General features: G+C 40.7%; 1 protein-coding gene across 4 annotated transcripts in view; it reads left to right on the top strand.

The window, feature by feature from the left end:
- Positions 1-22,138, top strand: part of LARGE1 (LARGE xylosyl- and glucuronyltransferase 1) — a 275,742-nt gene that overhangs the window by 114,922 nt on the left and 138,682 nt on the right. For all 4 annotated transcript variants that reach the window (XM_009086431.4, XM_050970013.1, XM_050970012.1 and 1 more), the window contains one exon: positions 18,454-18,755. In XM_009086431.4, coding sequence (XP_009084679.2) covers positions 18,454-18,755 — 302 coding nt within the window. The remainder of the gene's footprint in view (positions 1-18,453; positions 18,756-22,138) is intronic.

The following is a 22,138-nucleotide window of genomic DNA, read 5'->3' on the forward strand; positions in this document are numbered from 1 at the left end:
AACAAATTAACCAGAAGTCTACCAGATGCTTTTCCTTAGTAAAACTGAAATTAGGGTTAGCATCTGCCAGCATCTGCTATGTTTATCTCAGAGCCAGTAGGTGTTTTTGACATCTTTGTTTTAACGGCTCCATTTCTGGGTTTTCATTATGGTTTTTTTTTAGTTTTTCTGGTTCATGTTCTCTATTTTAAATTGGATTTGTGCCTCTTTCTTGCTATTTCCATTTTACAAAGCCAGATATAAAATGTGACCTCAAGTTACTGATTTCCGTGGTTCTCGGAGCAGTGCTTCACTGCTCTCTGCATACTCCATTGCACTAATAGTTTAAGCTCTTTTTCCTGAAGACATATATAAGCCCATCACTGTACTGGGTTCAAAATTCTCCAAGCACTGAAATTCAATTGGCAAGACACACTCATTGTGATTTATTGGTAGCTTTATTGGGGGTCAGAAAAGGAACAATTTGCAGAGTGCTCTTTATGCTACCCTTGTGGCACAGGAGGAAAGTTTTCATACACCACTTGAAAGTGCCATTGCTGTAGCTGTCCTAACCTACAGTGCTCATGAAGCTACCATGCTACTGCATTTCCAGAAATGTTGCAGCTGAACTGATAGCAATTCCAGATGGACGTTTTTATTTCCCTCTAGAAGCCATTAATAGACACGAATATACCATACATGCAGCAGTCCCATGAGCTGCATAGTGTCCTATTTTTGACCCTGGTGAATTAGTTCCTGAGAGAGATAGAAGTCTCCAGTTGTGAATTTTTCTCCATTTCTTTCCGATCCATTTTTTCTTGTTCCCCGTGGCATAAATCAGCTTTACTTGTCATGGATCATAGTTTCTAAGACTTGGAAGTGGCAGTTCTGCTATGACTATACTCCAAGCCTTCTTTCTCCAGCTGCAGAAATTAGTCTTTAGAATATTTCTGCTTTTCGTCCTAGCATAGCCTTTGACAGCAGCCCTGCTCAAGAAAAGTTTCTGCCACTGTTGTTGAAAGGATGTTACTGAAGGCAGATTCCCTTAGGCTGTGACCCAGCTCATTTAGGAAGTTCGTACTCATTGCCTGTGCTTCTGCTCTTCCTTCTAAGGAGCTGTTGCAGTCCCTTCCTGCAGAGTTTGTAACCTTTATGAGGTTGTGCTATGACCAAGTGTTTCTTTCTGGTTGTGGGAAAAGAGTTTTCTTAGGCACATGTATCATGGCACTGCAGTTTGTCTGGCCAGTGCCCTGCAAACTGGAACCATTGTTAGGGCTTGCATCTCTCCTGGTAGTACATGCAGGAATGCTTTGTGCTTTTATTTCTGCTGTACACACGTGAGCTATATGAAGGCAGAAGTACTTCTGGTATTTCGTAACTTGAACTTGCTTATCCTTGAAATTCTTGTCTTCATTCCACATTGTACTTTTAGGAGTGACATGGCATGGTATGGTATTGCTATGTTATGGTATGTGAAGGAGCAAGAGATATAGGCATTATTAGGATTTAATTTGTTTCCTTTCTGGACAGGGATTTTACCTGTGGCAGTAGCACCATCTACATCCCTGTTCTCTAAAGTGGTGTATGTTCCTCTTCTTTCAGCTATGCAGCTCCAATTCTGAGCATTCCAGAACAAGATAGTATTTTTCTTACCCTCCTTCATCTTCAGAATTTGGTTATAGATCTCTCTGTTAAAGAGAAAATGAGTGAACAGCCTGCAGAACACTAGCAAATAATCCTGATTAGTTTTATCCAAGAACATGATTCTTGTCAGTTGAAGCTATGCAGAAGTGACTGTTGGTAATTAAAAGAGATTTTTTTTCATTGGGTTTTCTTACACATTTCTCCTAAATAGACCATTGTCAGTAAGTTAAAAATAATTTTTGGCTGCTTCATCTTAAAACCTGTAGCCACAGTTCTTGGTTGTACCTGTAGCTCAGTGCCAACTTTTGATTTGATTCATGGAAGGAAAAGCAAATAGGGAAAGAAAAAAGAAATGTAAAGTGTTAACAGTACCTCTGTGGTGTCTACTTCACAGGTTTTATGGAAAAATGTGTTTCCTGTAATTGGTTTTTTGCTGTGGTGAGTACAAACCAGCAAGGATTAAGAGAGGAAACGAGCATTCCTGAGTTGACAAAACAGCCTGAAAAGCCATTCCACAACAGATAGTGGACCATTTTGAGCTGTAACTGTTTCAGAGTGTTTTGGTGACTGCTACTGATCGTCTCTCCAAAGGGAAAAAAATTACTCCCACCTTCTACAGCCACTGTGTCACTGGGATTTGTGCCCACTTCAGCAAGTACTGAATTTTGCACAGTGTCTTAGAATATTTGAAAGTGAAGGCTCAAGCTGTTTTAGGTTGCATTTATAGATGAATTTCTATCTAATTTAGAGAGTCCTCACCCATATTAAATGCTTTATATCTTGAATAGTTCTGTCACTTCACCCCCTACTTAATTAATTTCATTCTTCCCTAATTGAGTTTAGGGTAATAACTTTGATAACTCAGACACCATCTGGCATGGGAATACAGATTTCACAAGAAGAAAGCAGCAAAATTGTACTTGAAGTTCAGCAATATTTCTTCACATTCTTTTTTATGAGATATAAGCAAAACCAGGCATGAAAACATTGTCATTTCACAGTTTTCAAAGAATCTTGAGCCATACCAAATCTAGAGATGTATAACTACAGAGAGTACCTTAGAATTCCTCACAAGTTCTCATTCTGTTAAATACAAAAAATAATAACATGGTTGTGGCTATGTGACTGAGGCTTTAAATTAAGCTTATTTTCACATCTCTTGTGCGCAGCTGGTAAAAGCCAGTTGGTTAGATTAGATATACCTGGGCTGCTGAGTTTGGAAGGTATGAATTCATTACATAGGCATTTTACACTGCTTAATCCACAGAGCGGGATCAGCATCAGCCCATTGTGAGGGATTACAGTCTGCACAGCCACACAGAGGATGGAGATAGAATTTGAAGAAATTTCAAAATGGAGAAAGGAATTGGGGAAATGCTGGGCTCTGGAATCAAGGCATTAAGGATCATCAGGACCTGATTGTGAGCCAGATGCAAAAGGCTTGAACAAGAGAAGCAGAAAAAGGTGGTGGTGGTGAATCAAAAAGGGAAAAGGCACAGCTGTGAAATTAAATACATGGTAATTGCTGTGTAACAGATTTGGAGATTTATATGCTTGGCAGAGTTAAACTTCAGCTTTTTAAGTACTATAGCAGGACAGAGCAGAAATTATGGCATTTTACCTTTATTTAAGCATTCTTTCCTGCAATCTGGACATCTTTTGAATGCTCAATTTGGAGGAGAGAACCCCATAATGTGTACTGGGGAGAGATCAGTGAAAATAACATTTTTCAGTACAAAACTTTGCCTGCAGAGCCCTCTCAAGGATAGTTCCAACAAAAATAAACAAACCCTCAATAATTAAAATAGATAATAAATACTTGTTAATTTTGTGTAGATCAGGTATAATCCTGTAGTCTTTGAAGTTCTACTGAAGATTACCAAAGGCATTTAGACTCCTTTAAATGCCTGACAACTCTAAGGATTCTCTTAATTCTCTTTAGGCTGAATTGATGGATTCCCCGTAGCTGTCACAGACTTGTCACAGATGCTGGCCCTTCCATTTACTCAGCCTACCTGACATATCTGCTGCAATGGTAAAGCATAAGGCCTTAGAACAATCCTAAGAAAAATTTTGCATTGCTAGTTCAAAGGGCACAATTTACTATATCTAAAATGATAAGTTTTTTAAAGCTTTGTCTTCTGGGTTTTTTCATCATGATAGGTGATGCTTTTTCAGCTTCTGCTGCAGGGATGAAAGTGAGATCGTAATGCAAAAGAAACAAGCAAATAGCACTGATATTTCCTCATGTGGCTCCAAAATTTGACTTTCCAGTAAATCTAAAATATTGCAAGACTTTAAATACAGTTTTAATACAACTTTCCCTGTTGATTGGATGCAATCAGATTATTCAAGAAAAGAAAGAAAAGCATTTTCTGATGGAAGTCACAATAAATACTTGTGCTCATCAAATAAGAAACCAAATAATTTCTGTAGAAGATGCTACTATAAGGTGCTAGTGTGCATTTTAAATATGTACCTGCTGAAGTTACAGTTTCTCTAGAGAGGAAAGACTGTCTCTCAAAACACAAGAAATCACAGTTACATGTCTTGTCTATTAGAATTTTACTATAAGGGACAGGATACATATTATATAATGTTAGACATGCAAGATCTTCAGAGGAAAGCATAAAGTCAAGAATGGTATAACTCAATAGCTGTACTGTTTTAATGATAGTTAAGACCAGAAGAAGGCATAATTTAGAAAGTAAACTTGGTAGTAATAGGACTACAAAGTTTTCTTAGTCTGTTGCCTGCCTCAGTTTTTCCTGGGTAGATGGTCATAATTTAGGAGGGAGAAGTCCATGATTCCTTATTTTCCGTAAAATACGTATTGCAGCAGCCTGTTCTTAGAGGGAAAATACAGGTGATGGAAGAAATGTTCTTTAGCATTCAGTCCTCAACTATATCCAATGTCACTTCTTAACAGCTGGTTTCCATGTCTAGATTAGCTCAAATCTATATGGAATATATAATTAAAAATACTAAGATCCTTCCCTTTTCCTGAAACAAGATGGGAGCAGGTGAGAAAGGAAGCCACCTTTTTCTCTCTTCTTTTTTTCCAATCATGTTATTTCTTCTTTCACTTGACCTTTAAAGGACTTTTACAGTTGCAGTGTTTTTGTTATGTAGCTGATCTATTGGTTTTTTTAATGTCTGATTGTTCTTTAGGCATAAGGTGTGTTAATTTGGGTTTTTGCAACAATTTTGGTCAAGTCTCTGTCTATTCCACAAAGATGTTAAGATAAAAGATACTTCAAATGGCAGAAGTGAATAAACCTATAATTACATTACAAAGGAAGATTGAGAGAGATACCTTTAGTGAAAATCTGTCAACAGAATAAAGAACAATTGCAGGACTGTAATTGACCTCTAGACACAATACAATACAGTAGTTTTTGTAAATGCCTCTGCCTTCATCTTCCCATTATTGCTGCACAGAAACTTGTCATAGAACTCAATTATTTTGTAGTATATATCAGTTTAGAAAGGCGATGGCCATTGGCCCTGCATCCAGTTTACCTCACAAAAGCAGTCTTAAAAATCCTACATTGTCTGTACTTTCTAAAGAGGTCTCATAGAGCATATTCTACTTTTGAGGGGCACACCTGGAAGTAATGAAAACTTGGAAAACTAGAAATCTATTTGAGGGGGAAAAAAAAAAGAAAATGTTTGCTTAAAAACATGCAAATCTTGTCAATTTAGCACTACTGCTCTAATTGAGTAAAGCAACTTTTTTTTAGAATAGTAAATAAGTGTGTCAGTAGGGCTTAACCTCAGGGCTTAACTGCCATAAACAAGAGTAAGCATATTCTTTAGAAATCTAGTTTAGGATCCTCAGTGTGCATTAGGATGTTTCTGTGCACCACAGCAGAAATGTGAATTAGTCTCAAAGATCCCCCTCATCTGTTACAAGACAAACCCTTAGTAAGCAGAACAGCTAAGTCTTGCTCTCAGTTCACTGGTTTTAACCTTAATAAACTTTTGGCTGCTTGAAAATGAAAAATCTCCTTTGCTTGCTTTACAAGAAGCTCAGCAGGTTTGTGATGGGGCACAGGGGACATAGCCCAAATCCTAACTTAAAACAGTACAGCACTGGGTGTATTTGTGGTGTAAGATAAAAATGAGTAACCCCACTGTGCTGTATGCATGCACATATCGTGCAGTGTTAGACCTGTGCTTGTTTTCATCAGTCACCAAGTGTTGCCTTTTGCTTACTTGAAATAGGATTCTGTTTCTGATACACTGTCTTCACTTTTATAACAAAATAATAACACAATAAAAAAGAGTATTTTCTTCCTGTATTAAAGGAAACCTAGGTCACTGATAGAAATTAAATCTCTGTCTACCTGATACAGCAATCAGATACATCTGATGAAAAAGCAGTTCTTAGAAACTTACTATATCTTTGTAGAAGGACCATTTCCAATATATTAAAGCTAAATACTTTTTAAAAGGTAATGTTGAGTAAATTAGTGTAAAAAAGAGGTTCCATATGACATGTCAATAGAGTCTGATCACCAAGAATTTGTTGTGGCACTTGGATAGATATTTGTCCGCACTAAAGCTAATTCTGAAAGCACTGTTGACTTCCATGAACAACTCATTGCTATTTATTACAACTTTAATTTTTGCAAATAATCTAACTAGCTGCCCTTAGCTAATTTATGTACTGTTGTTATAGGGGTATTTCTTCTGCCATGACTGATTTTTACATCTACTATTTTAAAATGATGTGTGTTTAATTTCTGATGTCATAGCCATGACATGTAACCTACCATTTGTATCACTGCTAAGATGTTTCTTTCCTCTGCAAAGTGTGTTAGCAATTTTGCTGTATATAGTACATGGTGATCTGGTATGACATTTTTCTTTGTGAGGAGGACAGAAAACTAACTCCAGAGTTATTTTATCTCTTGTCATAAGTGAAGATAAATGTCATAACACTGATCAGCCTTCATGTGTCCTGAATATGCAGTTATTTGCATTTTCCCTTCACTTTTCTTTGGGATTGAAGTGGCTGAAATGACAGTCACAGCAAATGAAGTGCTGAGAATGTGTGGGGAGAAAGGAAGATTCAATACTGAAAGATATTAATAACTTTTGCAGTGTTAAATCATCAGAGGAATAACACTGATGTTTGCTTGTGTAATCTTCAGATACATTTATAAAGAAGAGCAATCACTGATCTGAAATTTTTTTCTTTGCCACTTGACTTTTTGTATGTGTGCTCATATCTGTTGTTGTTGGCTTGTGCTCTATTTGAAGGTGTTTACTGATCTTGGTACTACTGAGGAAGAAATGCTGTGGTGCAGAATTTGTTTTTTTTTACTTACTTCTTTATCCTTCAACAATCCTTGATGCTCAGTCAGTGTTCAGACAGTTTCCTTTTCCAGCAGCCTGAATCAAAATACCAGCACATGGTTCTCTGATGGCATCTCTGTGCCAAGGGAGATTAAGGGATATAACAAGCTTTTGAGCAGGTTTCAGCATCATCAGCCAGCCTGAACTAATACTGCAACATTTCTGTTTATGTGCTGAAAGTCTGTTTTTGAGATAGTGTGTAACACTGCTACCAGGTGACTTCCAGCAAGGCACACAAATTTTGGTACTAAGTTTTAAACCATTACTTAAAAGAGAGTGGTCTTCCTAGAGGCTGACCACCTGCATTGCCCTAGATCTCCCTTTTTCAACCCATCTCCCATGTTTACCTAAAGCCATACTTTTGGGTTACTTTTGCTTTATATCTTTTATCATCAAGTAAATTGATCTTTTGCTTTATTGTTCATTGTTGTCTATTAAAAAAACTATTCCAGTTTGGTAATGGTGAGCCTATAGTTTTTGACTCAAACCAAAGTGATAGGGTAGCTACGTGGAGTCACAGGTAGTTTTGTTATAGATTCCGCAAAAGTCTTCCCAATTTCTTTTCATGTCTCCTTATCCCTAAGGGGACTGTGCCTCTAAACTCCTTGGGTATTAAGCAGATCTGGGCATGTGTTGTCAGTCATGGAATTATGAAAATGTGGAGAACTGAAGAGATAAATGTAATCTAGGCATGGTGTGTTTATCTGTGTTCTTGACATGGCAGTTAATCAGGGGGGCATGGCTATTACTGGTGGCCAAGTAGCACATTCAGGAAATGAAATTCTGACCTGCAGGAAGTAGTATGAGAAAACGCTTAACAGAGAATCTCATAATGTTACTGAGTTTTCCACTGCATCTGAAGGTCACTGGGAGCTGATGGACCAAATCTGGAGTTACTGTGTGTCTTTTAAGGTGACCAGGCTACCTTGTCACAAACCAGTTGTTGCATGGTTTTTAGGTAAGGAAGTTAAGGTACATGTTTAGAGGAATGTGCAAAACTGTCTTGTATTATTCTGGTTGAAATGAATTTTTCCCTCTTGTGCAGGGTTAGGATTGTTTTCCACTGTAGCTTGTAGATGCCAGTGTGTGCAAGTGCATTTCTTTTGAATGATTGGCCTGATGAGGGTGAGGAAGCATATGCAAAGCAGACTCTCTTGCCCAGGTTCCCCAAATCCAAGAGCTGTACAATCAGGAAATGCATTATAGCATCCATTGTTGCTTCAGCAGGGAAAGCGTGCTTTACATATGCAAATACTGCTCAGAAGTTTAACTTAATTATCAGCTGGAGCCTCTATTGATGAGCAGCTGAGGCTAATCATCAGCAGTGGAATTGGAATTAACTACTACTAGGCTTGCATTGAGCCTGCTTGTCTCTAGCTTGTGGTTACTGTGGCAATTGCAGAAACATAGATATATATATATATTTTCTAAGTTTATATGTACATATTTCTTGTACTTTCTGTCCTCTTAAAAACACTGTTAAAGAATGCATTTTAGGCTTTTCCCCTTCCTATCTCTTCCACACTGAGCAGGAGCCAACATAGAATAGCTGCAGTCTTTTACATTCCATGCCATGAATGATAGTCACAGTACAGCTGCAGTGACACATTTGGGCACATGCTTTACCTCAGAGAGCTGTAATGGCTGCCTGCTGCTGATTATACATTCTGCTATATCAGGGCCAGTAGTCACCTTAACACAAAGCTCACACCTGAACAGAGAATACCTGCGTGTAAGATACCCAAATGGTTAATGAAAAAAAAGATGCTGCATCTCCGTAGGAAATTTTCAGATTAATAAATCCCATTGTTTTCCCTCCCACTAGTGCTGTACACCAGGGAAATTCAGCTGGCTACAAATACTTACCCTGCAGATATCATTCATATGCCTTTTCCTAAGTGTGCTTTATTATTCACATCACACTCCTACAGGCCCTCCACAGCTTCCTTTCTAATTATTCCCTGCTTGCCCATTCCTATGGATAACCAGTGGCATTCACCCACATTCTGCCATTTAAGGCATTTAGGAGTCCATCCTACTATGAATTGGATTTCTCATTTTCCAGGAGGTGCTGCAATTTATTTAAATTCATCCAGATTGAAACTCTAAAGATATATAATTGAGTTGCAGAGGGTTTCAGCTTCAGGGCACAGGCATCCACCAGGCAGTGGTTGTGGTGGAGGTGGTAGAGGGGAATGCTTCAGGGCAGAGGCAATTGGGCTGGCTCAGACCAGCTTAAGCTGAGTTGGATGTGTTGCACTGCAGGAGGTGAGAAGCTCTGTGTGACCCTCTGGGTCAGCTTAAGCTGTGGGAATGGTAACCTCTAACTGAATGGGGATTTATGTCTGTAGCTGACCTAAAAGAGCTCATTTATATGTACCGTGTGTTTCACAACTGCTAATTGTGAAGAGGTTGTTTATGACAAAAAGTCACTGCTAAGGGATAGCCAGTCATTGCTTCTGTAGAGAAGTGTGTTTGCCAAAAACCTCACAGGCAACACCTCAGGGCCTGGTAGCATGGTCAGAGGACAGAAGGGGCATTGACCCTCTCCTCCTGTCACAGTGTGCTCTGCAGTGTGCTTGCTGAGTATTGTAGGGGATTTCCCTGTAATACGCCTTCAGTGTCCACACAAGAGTCTTTCTGGCTGTCACATTGGCAGTCTTGACCTGCCTTCTCTTTTTGAGCAGAAAGAGAATACCCCTCTACCTTTGGGGAGTTGGAGCTTCCTTTTCTGCTCTTTCTCCCCTGCTTCCTAACTGCTAAAGAAGTGGTTTGCCAAAAAAATCATCATCTTTACAGAAATGAGACTTGGAGAAAATAACAATTTGTCAAAAGCACAGATGGCTTATTTAGAATCTAATAGGTATTAAGACATTATTTTCCCCAGGCTTTACTCCTGATATTGATAATGTGTTATCTTTGCCAAGTTCCCCTCTTGATAACATGTTATCTTTGTCAAGCCAAGTCCCTGATAAAATCTTATTTTCCCTCAGTGCTCACTCGATAAGATATTATTTTCTTACATCTCTGCTGCCAGTGGAAAGGAGGGAAATGTTATTTTTAGTCTCTTTCTTGAAGAGGCATATATATTGCCAAGGCAATGCAAAACAGGGAAAGAAAGAATGAGAAGAGCGAACAAAAAAATTTTACTTTATTCTAGACAAGGAAATGAGCAAATATTTTAAGACTTATGGGCCCTTGTTTTGAATATGCTAATAAGCAAACATTCATAACTAGCTAATGAGCCTATATTTCCTTTTAAAAAACAAACTATTTTTAAAAAATCACATCTGTTTCCAAGAAGGATGTTTATGTTTAGGTTTTCTTTCCCTATTTCTTCCTGCATTCTGTTGCTTCATGCTTTTTCTTTACCTGGTATCTTGTACTCTTTACCTTCCCTATTAGAGAATCCCTATCAGAATTGCATTGTCTCAGCCAGCACATAAACAGCTCTCTGCTGTTCTGCAGCACCATGCCATCATTGATGGTACAACCGCAAACCCTTTCTGAAACACAACCCCTTCCCCATTCTGCATGCAGAGCAAATGCAGCAATGCAGAGAAAGTGGTTCCTGAACCCTCCATTTAGTTAATTTAAGAGACTGGAAGTCATGTCTTGAACAAGGCAGGGGACAGCTTTGTAATTTATGAAGTCAAAATTTGCCCTGAGAAATTGTTTCTGTCTCTACCACTGAGTTCATTACATGGTATTCTTAAAACAATGATATTGCAAGTGGCTGCTAAGTACTTTTCCCCACATTTCCTGGATTTCCAGCTTGCAGACTCCTACATTACAGGAATGTTAAGCTTATACCTGTTGCATGTATAGTTGTCCTCTGAAAACCTGGAGTGCAGAAAAGGTAATTATTTGTTGAAAAACTGTATCAGACCCATCTCATCTGTGCATCTGAAAATGGCATTTTCTGTGAGAATCTGTTAAGGACTCCACAACTTCTTGCTTGACTGTAAAAGAGGGACTGATAGTACCACCTTTCCTTTAAAAACTTTTTAAAAGATGTCACTGATCCCTCTGTTGTTTTAAGATGGATAGTAGTGAACATCATAATCCAGTGAGGGAATAAATAAGTCTTTTTTTCATAACAGGATATGTATGTGTGGTCACAAACAGAATGATGAGCTGAAACAACCTGCTAAATAGCTGTGATCACCATCCATTCTATGCACACAGTGAGGCTGATATTCTTTGGAAATAAAGTGGTGATCATGCAGGATCCTGTCAGCAGACACAAGGGAATGACAGCAGAGATTGAACAGAAGACCATCATTCTCACATTTCCAAACTTTGAAGTGTTTTACTTCAGTGGATGCTTGACCCTGGCTGGACACCAAGTACCCACCAAAGCTGCGCTATCATTTTCCCTCTTCAGCTTCACAGGGAGAGAAAATCTAATGAAGAGCTCATGGGTCAAGACAAGAACAGAAAGAGGTCAGTCACCAATTACTGTCACAGGCAAAACAGACTCAACTCAGGAAAATTAATCTTATTTATTACCAATCAAATGAGAGTAGGGTAATGAGAAATAAAACTCAATCTAAAAATCTCACTTTATTTCCACCTTCTTCCCAAATTAAATTTACTCTGGATTTTCTCTCCCTTTTTCCTTGTAATAGTGCAGGAAAACAGGGAATGGGGGTTGTGGTCCGTTCATCACATGTGGTCTCCTTGCTCCTCTCACTCTTCCCCTACTTCAATGTGGAGTCCTTCCCATGGGACATAGCCCTCCACAAGGTTCTTCCAAGAGTGTCCCTTCCATAGGCTGCAGTTATTCATAAATTGCTGCAGCATGGGTCCCTCCAATGGGGTGCAGTCCTTCAGGAACACACTGCTGCAGGGTGACACCCCAACATAGATCACAAATCCCACCAGCAAGTGTGCTCCAGGGTGGGCTTCCCCACAGGGTTACAGCCTTCCTTGGGCATCCACTTACTCTGGCATTTGGTCCTCCACATGGACCTGTGGACCTCCATGGACTGCAGTGGCACATTTGCCTCACCACGGTCTTCCCGCAGTTGCAGGGAAATCTTAGCTCTGGTACCTAGAGCACCTCCCTTCTGCACTGACCTTGGTGCCTGCAAAGTTGTTCCTGTATTCTCACTTCTCTCCTCTCTGGCTACAATTGCTTATGTGTAGTAACTTACCCCTTCTTTGTGGCCACCCCATAGGCAACCACTGTTGGTGATGGGCTCAGCCTTGGTCATCAGCAGGTCCATGTAGGAGCCATCCAGCATTGGCTCTCTAGGACATGGGGAAAGCTTCCAGGAGCTTCACACAGAGGCTGCCCCTGGAGCCCCTCTGCTGCCAAAACTGGCCAAGCAAAGTCAGTGTACTTGGCATGTCTGGTGTTCTGTTGGTGAAGGGGTTTTTTTTTGTATGATATGTTTAATTTCTGAATCCACTGCTTGTAGAGGGCTATTTTGTGTTGTCATCATATTTCAAAAGTTTCATAGCTTCTCAGTGAGTTCTCATGGGCAGCTCCTTACAGCACTGACTCTTTCTTCTTCACAGCCAACAACTCCAAGTCTCTTCACAGCACAGCCCACAAACACCATCTCTCTTCACAACCAGCTAACCCACTCTTTTGTAGCACTCGTCTTACTGGACACAGCTGTAGCCTGTTAAGGGCAGGCCTGTTCCTAATCTTTGGTGATTAGTCCACCTGCAGCTACTCAGGTGTGAGGCTACCTTCTGCACTATTTTCTTACATTCTATCCCTCCACAATTTTGTTCAAGGAAAGGACATCGAGAAAGTAATTTTCCTGCATATGAACAGCAAGCAATGATGTGATTCTTTAAGTAAGGCTGACCTTCAGTAGAAGCGAGTGGTTCAGGTTTGGGTTCAATAAACCATGTTAATGTGTTCCTAAGTATCCTTAACAGCAGTGGAATCGAACACAAATTTAGTACTTATAAAATGTGCTGAAGTACTTAAGTGTGATTAGTATTGACTGAGTCCAAGCCTGATGGTTGATTGGCATCTCCAGTGCAAACAGCCTTTCCTCACTATATAATATGCAACTTAACACATATGTTGTCCATGCCAAATCCTGAGAAAGACTTAGTAGTGATGAGGAGAAGTTCCTCTTCCAGAGCTGAGGAAACTTGTTTGGACTATATGAAAAGGCTTGGTTGTTACTTCTTGTGCTGTCTCTGTCAAGTGAACATCAGCCTTCAGTGCACTTAATGTGACATCTTTCAGTGTTACAGGTTTCTACCTCTGACACGTGAAAAGCAGGAGCTTTTAATTATCTCATATCATGTTACGATTAAGAAGTTCTGTACTGACTGACCTGAAGTAAATTGCCTGGACTATGTTTCACTGTTAAAATGGTTGTTCAGGCAAGGTTTCTTACTTCCAGCTGAGATCACTGCAGTGTTTCACAAGAAGTTGTTGGAGGTAAAGAATTGGTAAGTGTGAGAATAGGCACTTTGGGATGACTTAGCACCTACTCATGGAGGCACATATCTAAAGCACCAAAATGTCAGCAGAATAAACTTCATTCATAGCTGCCCAGATAGCCCTACCAGATAGGACCTACCAGAGCAGCCAACTGAGCAAAAGTGCATGGAGTACTAAGGTGTCGGGTGATGAAAGCTGAGCTAGAACTCCAGAATAGAAAGGATAGTTTATCTGCTTACACCAGGCTTTTATGTCTCTGTAGTCCTGACTGCAGTCTTATTTTTCTTTTCCCTTAGGGTCCATGAAGTTCTCCACAATGGTCTAGATGTGGGAAAAAATAATTGTGCAATGAACTTGAAATGGGTTTGAGCCCTTATCAGGGGGAGAGTAATGAGCCTGCTATCCCATTTCTTTCTGCAAAATAGTGGCTTTTGGTTAAAATTCTTTTGCTGCTAGTCTTCATAATGGGCAGAGATAATGTGGATTTTCAAATGTTGACAAATGTGAAATGGAGGCATGTCTTGTATCTGTAGTCAGACTACAGATTCCCTGGGCAGCATAACTTCCTCTTACCTAAAAAGCAGCCTAGAGGTCACTGCCATTAGTTAGTTAATTTTGAAGGCATTGCATGCTATTAGGCAGGGGATGAGTAATGGCTGAAACATATAGAAATCTCTAGACCTTGTCAAGATGCCAAAACACAAGTAGTTTGTCCTTTCTAATAAACAAAATGTAAAAGTTTTTTAAACATTCCCAAAACATGCTCCATAATTTTAATAGGCCTCAGTTCCTAACACAATTGTAAGCACTTTAGTTCAGATCAGGGTTGTCTGGAAAACTTGGGATGCCTGCTTCTGCACTTTTCTTCTCTGAATCAGAGAAAATTTTACTTTCCTATACTCTGCTTCTTTCTCCCTCACCCAGTTAACCCTTGGATAAATGTTCTTTTTTCTCTGTGGCTCTTTCCTCGGCAACTTTCCCATGCCACTGGGTCTTTTTCAGGACTATCAGCTCTCCCAAGTCTGGTAACTACAAAACAAGGAACTTGGCTTTAATGCCTATCCTTTAAGTTCTGTATGTAAGAAAGAAAATGCCGCTGGTTCAGTCCTTTTCTTTTCAAATGAATTATGCTGGATTGCTTTCTGATTGCTTTATTTTGTCCAGTGTCCTAAGCATCCTGCTTAAGTTAGTATTAATGAAATCTGTTGCCTTAAATTCAAGTGATTGCATATGTGCAGATAGATTCAATAATCCATAGAATTCATAACTTACATATTGTCAAGTTTTCTGAATTGTTGGACCTAGTGTGATGATAAGTCATTGACTGCTGTCAACCATGAAATAATTATTCAGCTTTGTGTTTGAGTTTTGTTTTGTGGACAGTGGAATTATGCAGGTCTTTGTAGGTACAGTTGTGTTAGCACAAGTCTGAAGTAAAAGGCTTGGCACAGAAAAAAAAATTAAAGTTGAAAACTGAAACTGCCAAAGTTCAGAAAGAGAGCAATGACCCCAAATGAAGAATAAAAAATAATAGCTTTATTATTAATTTTTACACTATTCAAAATTGCACTACTTGCTTCAGAGCACAGTAACATTCCTTGTAGTGCTCCCTGGGACATCTGCAGTCCCAAAGTCACACAGACCTCGTTATGCGTTATGTTATTTTATTTTGATTTGGATTAGATAAAAAGGGCCTAGACACCAGCTCAGAGCATTCTGCCAGTTACTAAAAGCTATAAAATTCAAGTGCAGTGCAATCAGTTTAACTCTTCTACCAAGCAACATGCACAATCAAATGTCAGTAGTCCCTAACATTAATCCACTTACTCCTTCAGAGGTGAGATGAAGCACAAAGAACTAAATTGAATAGTATCTTGCCACCAGCCTTGCCAGCCTCAGATGTGCAAAAATTATGAGTTATGCAATCTCTGAATTTATTAAAAATATTACTTTATTTCTGAGTATTAAGATCAATCTCTGTTTACTTTTGGTTTTATAAGTTTATTTCACATGGGTCCTGGAATTGTCACATTATCATCTGCAGCAGAGACCTGAGATGTGAAGATATACCAAGTACATGATACACCTGAGAACAGTGAGCAGTATTAGTAATAAAACATGACTTGTCCAGCTGTACAAACTCTGAAGAGATCATTCCAGAAAATATCTTGGACTTGGCAACTTGTAATAAAACATAGATAATTTCTGTAGTAAATCAGTGCATTTCAACTAGTTGTACATTTCAGATGAAGAGCCTAGCTAGTTGTTTAATTCCTGAGAGGATTTCCTTACTCCTTTTTCATACCAGCAGAATTATTTGCTACTAAGAGAACAGTAGTGGAGTTACTGGCACTTAAAGCCAAGGCTGCATAAACACTGGGCTGGTCTCATTAGCTGCTGCAACTTTAGTCTAAGGCAGTGAGGTGATATTTTCTTTCAATCCCTTTCTCAGACTATGCTGTTTCTTCTAAATACTGTGTAGAAACAGTTGCACTTTTCTGATCGGTATATCTACAGTTGTTCAGATGTACAAAATGGTGTCATTTTATAAAGGATAAGAAAAACTTTTAAAGTTTTAATTTTGGAAAAGCAGCATTTATGATTTATTCATATATGTCCATCGAATAGGTAAAGATATGTTTAGTTTTTTTCCATATTTTGAAATTTTGATGAATGTTGTTCTGAGATCCGCTTCCATATCTTGCTACCTTTTCTGGTAATTATTTGAAGCTAATTCAGAATTCAGTGACAAAGGCAGGAAGCAATGAGTTAACATCTGTGTCGGCTGGATATTCTCCAAGTGATGAGTTGAGATAGCCAGTGAAGTCCTTGGCTAGGTTTGCAGTGTAACTGTCTATCTGATGAGCACACAGGTTGGTTGTTCTGTGGGTGAGAAAAGGTGCTGTTTTTATCTGAGAGTGTCTACACAATAGACTCTTGCTGTCCAGTAATGGGGATGCAATAGAATCACAACCAAATGAGTCTTAGTTTCCTTAGCTTGAGTATCAGCAGCTGATAAATAACACAACTTCAGTTGCAGGTCCTCCAAGCTTGGTGGAGAAAGATATTGCAGTATTCTATTGCATGTCTAATTGTAGCATGGCTCTCTCCTTTATGTTGGCATTTCTCTGTTGCTGCACCCATTATTTTCAGGCTTATCACATATCTCATTAAATTTTTAATAACTATTTGCTGGAGCATTCAAGTTTCAAGATGTCAGTGGCCAAACTCCAGAATTTGTTTTCAGATGTTTTTCATTCTCAGATTCATCCATAACCTTTGCTAATGGTAAATTAATAAATTACAAATTTTTTGTAGAAGATAGCCTGCAAGAAATGCAAGATAATCTATCCAAATGATGATAAAAATCAGGATAATGATTTGTATACATAACAGGAAGTGTGTATACACACTCAAGAATGTCAATGTGAATTAGAATTGAGGATTTGATTTCCATATCAGTTTTTTTTCATGAAGTCAGTTTAGAGAACTGCTCATCATTCATGTAAATGTGAAACAATGAAAAAGAATGAGCAATGAACAGGTCTTTATAGCAGGGAGATAGTTTTGAGTTGGTAGGTGAAAAATGTACTTGTTAGGGAGAACTTCTAAACAATAACTACATAGTTTCCATTTTATACACCACTCAGCCTGTTACTTGTTTGATAAAATCAATGGGAACTCTGTGCTGGAAAAATCATTAAATAGCAAAAATGTCTCTGTACTTGGCACTGATGATGTCACACCTTGAATCCTGCTTTCAGTTCTGGATATTGAGGTGCTGGAGCATTTCCAGAGAAGGGCTGTGTAGCTGGGGAAGGGTCTGGAGCACAAGTTCCATGAGGAGAAAATGAGGGAGCTGGAGGGATTTACCCTGGAGAAATGGAGGCTCAAGGGAGACGTTATTGCTCTCTAAAACTGCCTTAAACGAGAGTGTAGCCAGGTGAGGGTTGACCTCTTCTTACAGGAAACAAGTGACAGGATGAGATGAAATGACTTTAAGTTATGCCAGAGGAGATTTTGTTGAATATTAGGAAAAAATAACCTAATGGCAAAGGTGATCAGGCATTGGAATTGGTAAAATCATGATCCCCGGAAGTGTTCAAAAACCATGGATGTGGATATGGATGTGGTTTAGTGGTAGACATGTTGGTGCTGGATTAACAGACTCGATGACTTTAGAGGTTTTTTCAACCTTACAATTCTATTAACAGACTCGATGACTTCAGAGGTTTTTTCAACCTTACAATTCTATGATTTTGTGATTTAATACATGCAGTTAGAAAGTTACATCAGAGAAATACTTTAGTATAAGATACTCACATATCATCACTGCAAAGGAATTTCTTGCTAATTATGACACTGTGATAACTCTCACTGTCTTTTGCTTTGTTTTAATTTGATTTTCATTGAACATTTTTGAGATGCTTTAGTTGAAGGTGTGGAATTGAACCTTTTTACTTTTTTTCAAAATTCCACTGAGTCCTTTTAAGCCAAAATACTTTCCAGAACTTGGCCCACATGTGTATTGAACATTTCTGTCCTGAACCTCTCATTTTTCAGCAAGCACATAATACCATGTTGCTGAATAAAACCCATCTGTTCCACACATGTGAATCAGCTGGGGCTACTGTTTGGCACAAAATGGTTGCCAAAATGCTGTCATTTGACTGTGGAGGAAGTGGGAATAGGAAAATTATTTCATCTTGCATGCATTTCTAAAATATATTTAACTGTATATTAATTGTCTTTGAATTAAATCCTAATGCTCTTGACTGTCTTCCCAGACTAGAGACTGGCAGGCAGCCAAACGAGAACAAAGAAACACATGCTTATCTTTTGGTATGGTTTGAAAATTAGTAAGACCTGTAGCTCATAGAATTCAGCATTTGTCCAAGTTTACCGTGCACTTAAGTATGGCTTGGGAGTGCCAAGTCTGCATTAAACATGGCTGTATTTGAAACGCAACTCTGCCTCACAAGACCAGCAGTAAAGGAAGATGCAGCTGGTGTGTTCTGACAGAAGTGCTCTGTTTCCTTGTGGTGCAGATGGGAAGCCGGTGTCGCTGTCCCCGCTGGAGTCGCAGCCCCACAGCCCTCGGTACGCGGTGTCGAGCCAGCGGGAGCGCGAGAGCCTGGAGGTGCGCATGCGGGAGGTGGAGGAGGAGAACCGTGTGCTGCGCAAGCAGCTCAGCCTGGCGCAGGGCCGGGGCCCCGTGCACCACCGCGGCAACCATTCCAAAACCTACTCCATGGAAGAGGGCACGGGCGACAGCGAGAGCCTGCGGGCTGGCATCGTGGCGGGGAACAGCTCCGAGTGCGGCCAGCAGCCCGTGGTGGAGAAGTGTGAGGTAAATACACCGAAGGAACGCGCCAGAAACAAAGCTTGGTAGATGTGGTCCTTTAAGGACATTGCTGATCCCCATTTCCTTCTCTGGAACCTTTTCCTCCAAAACCAGCCTCTTAAAGGTCTGCTGCGTGCAACTTTTCAGATAATTTTTTTATTATTCTTTTTTAAAAAACCTTTAATACATTTGTCATCAGAATATCCTTTGAGTTATTTTTTCATCTCAGCTTTTTGTCTTTTCCATTCTTATGTCCCCAAACCTGATATAAAAATCAGAGCCTTGCTTCTAGCTGACTTCACTGCAGCTCTGCAGATAAAGGCCTGTGGCGAACTGACCCCGTGTATTTTAAATAATAATGACCCCAGAGTGCTTAGAAAAGCCTTATTTCTTTGTTTCTATGCCTATATTGAAACAGTTCAGGGTTCATAATTAATTAAATCGTGGCTCGTGGAGTCAGTCTGTGCTTTTGACTTGCTTTGAGGAGCTTATGTGGATGTTGCTGTGAGAGCAGGTGCTTGGTGTGAGCCGTGCACTAGCGGTGTGCTTGGCTGCAGGGAGCAGGCAATCTGCTTCTGAGACCGTTTTGGTGTGGCTGGCTTGGTTTTCCCCATTTTATGTCAGTACTTCTGTGGATGTCATCCAGATACTTATTGTGACGTGTCTGAGTGATGACAGGTCCAAATATGAATAGACCCAAACCAGAAAGTCTCACTTAAAGGCCCTGTGCAAATCCCAGCTGATAATGTTATCAAAAATAACTTCCTCCATTTATTTCTACAAAGAGGGTAATACCATATCACCTTTTATCTTGCTTGCGGCCATTTGGAAGATAAAAGTAGAAAGAAAATTAGTATGAGAGGAAAAAGGAATCATAACTATCTCTTTATATAAATTCTATTCAATGAGAAAATATCAAATACAGTTTGAAAGTGAACTACTGCTTTTCAGTTGGATATCTTTGTCCATCAATGTAGAAAAAAGAAAGCAACATTATTGTAAGGAGAGGGAAAAGGAGGTTTTTGTTTTTCATTTTCCCTCCTCCAGATAATGAGGGCCTGATTTTCCTCAGTGTGCGATTTTTGACATTTCTTTTAATCAGGCCATCAATCAGAAAACCTCACTTTTCCCTTATTATTATATTAAGGAGTGATGAGCTGAATCTCAGTTTTTGGTTGTTCAGTGTACCAACCAATCTAGGACACAAATAGTAGGTTAGTGTAGGGATAGTTTAAATGGCCTTACAGTTTGTAATGTGTTTTGCCAATGAGTTTGCTTGCTTAGTGGGGTTTAGCGCTCTGCTGGAGGCAATGCTTGTATAAAATGTGAAATCTCACATTATTTGCTGTGGTATTGTCCACAAGGGTCCCAGGATGAGGGAAGAGACGAGAAAGTTGACTCCATGTATCAGAAGCTTGATTTATTATTTTATGATAGATAATATATTAAAGCTATACTAAAAGAATAGAAGAAAGGATTTCATCAGAAGGCTAAGCTAAGAATAGAAAAGAAATGAATAACAAAGGCTCGTGTCTGACCGAGACTGTCTGGCCAGGTGAACTGTGATTGGCCCTTAATTGGAAACAGCCAGATGAGACCAATCACAGATTCCCCCTGTTGCATTCCACAGCAGCAGATAAGAATTGTTTACAGTTTGTTCCTGAGGCCTCTCAGCTTCTCAGGAGGGAAAAATCCTAAGGAAAGGATTTTTCATAAAACATGTCGGTGACATCTCACCCTTTTTATTTTAAATAAATTAAAAATAAAAGTGTTTGCAATTTCATCTGCTGGGCCAAGCAGAGGAAAGAACAAGCATCTGAGAGGCTTAGTGTTGCCAATCAAAACATCAATCAAATGCTGGTGTGGAACCATCAGGGAATTCTTCACCTGCAAAACACCAAATTCCGAATTCCATCACATCACCAAAACAATCTTAAGATAGAAGAAAATGCAAAAACAGTACAAAGAAAGTTCATTGCTTCAAGTCCTAACAGCTGAGTTTCAGGAAAAAGTCCAAACTGAAGATGTTCCTCTTTGACATCACTGAAAGTCCCTTTTGGTCCTGAAACAGGCTTGCAAAAATTTTTGAACTGCTAGCTCTTTCAACTCTTTTTATTTAATTTTTTTTTTTTTGTTTTGTTTTGTTTTTTTAATCCAAAAGAGCAGCAGCAGAGAGGAGCCACTGAGGCCCTGCGAGGGCCCTGGCCCCCGTGGAAGGAACAGGGATCCCAGACCTGGCCTACAGAACGGTGGCCCAGTCCCTTGTGGAAGGATCAGGGATCCCAGACCCGGCTCACAGAACGGTGGCCCAGGTCCTGACGGGGGAATCAAAGCCCCCAAACCCAACAGGCACTGGCCGGGCGGAGGCCCTGGCCCAGGGAACCGAGCCAAACGGCCCAGACCCGGCCCACGGAGCGGGCTCTGTGTTCTCTCAGCCTGGCACCCTGCTGCCAATGCCTGGGCAGCACGAGTGACCGAATGCTTCATTCCCTCTGAACCGGTGCAGACCAGCAGATGGGGAAGAGAAGCTTTCCCAGGGATCATCACCCCAGATCTGGGGGTGCTTTTTCCCCAGAGCAAATGAGCGATGCTCACTTTCCACTGTTTCTCCTGCCTCTGCAATGCAAATGCAAAAGGTGTTCCCTCTTTCTGCCCCTCAGTACCACCCCCTGTGGGCTGGGGACCAGAGGCAGAAGGCTCAGGAGCCACCTCCCACACGCCGCTGGGGCGCGCAGGGGGAGTCAGGCATTCCAACCCCCAGCGGGAAATCCCGAACCAAACCCGAGTCGGCCCGCAAAAAACACTGAGTGTGAATGCAAGCAGACGGGCTGAGCCCGCAATCAGCTGTTGAGCCACAACGTCCCCACGGAGGGGCAAGCCGGAATCCCCTTCCCCTGTCCCAGCTCTCCCCGCAGGGCCACCCTCAGGACAGCCCGAAAACCTTGGGGGGAAATCCAGGCTGATCGCAGGGGCCGCGGCAGCCGCCGCGGGGAGCGGCGGTGCCATGTGCGGCTCCGATGATGGTTCCGCTTGGTGGTTCTCAACCTCAGCCTCCTCCACCGGCGTGACAGGCGAAGCGAGGCCGCTGCGGGGGTCGGTGGGGGCTGCAAAGCCGGAGGGAGCGCATCCCCCGCCGGGCTGGGGACAGCAGCCACGTCTTCTCCGGGTACCGGAAGCTGCAGCGCAGGCGCAGACAGCAAAGCCGGCGGAGCTGACACAGAAGGCGGCGGGACAGCCGCGGGGGGCGGCAGGGGTGCGGGGCCGGCACCCACTGGTGCCGCCTGCACTGTTGTCCCACTTTGCTCCGGGAGCGGCAGCGCAGTCACGAGCTCTTGGTGATCGCTGTCGAGTGTGTCACCTAGGAACTTGGGCGAAGCCGCAGGAGGCGG

Source organism: Serinus canaria, chromosome 1A (genome assembly GCF_022539315.1).
Source record: "Serinus canaria isolate serCan28SL12 chromosome 1A, serCan2020, whole genome shotgun sequence".
Classification (NCBI taxonomy): domain Eukaryota; kingdom Metazoa; phylum Chordata; class Aves; order Passeriformes; family Fringillidae; genus Serinus; species Serinus canaria.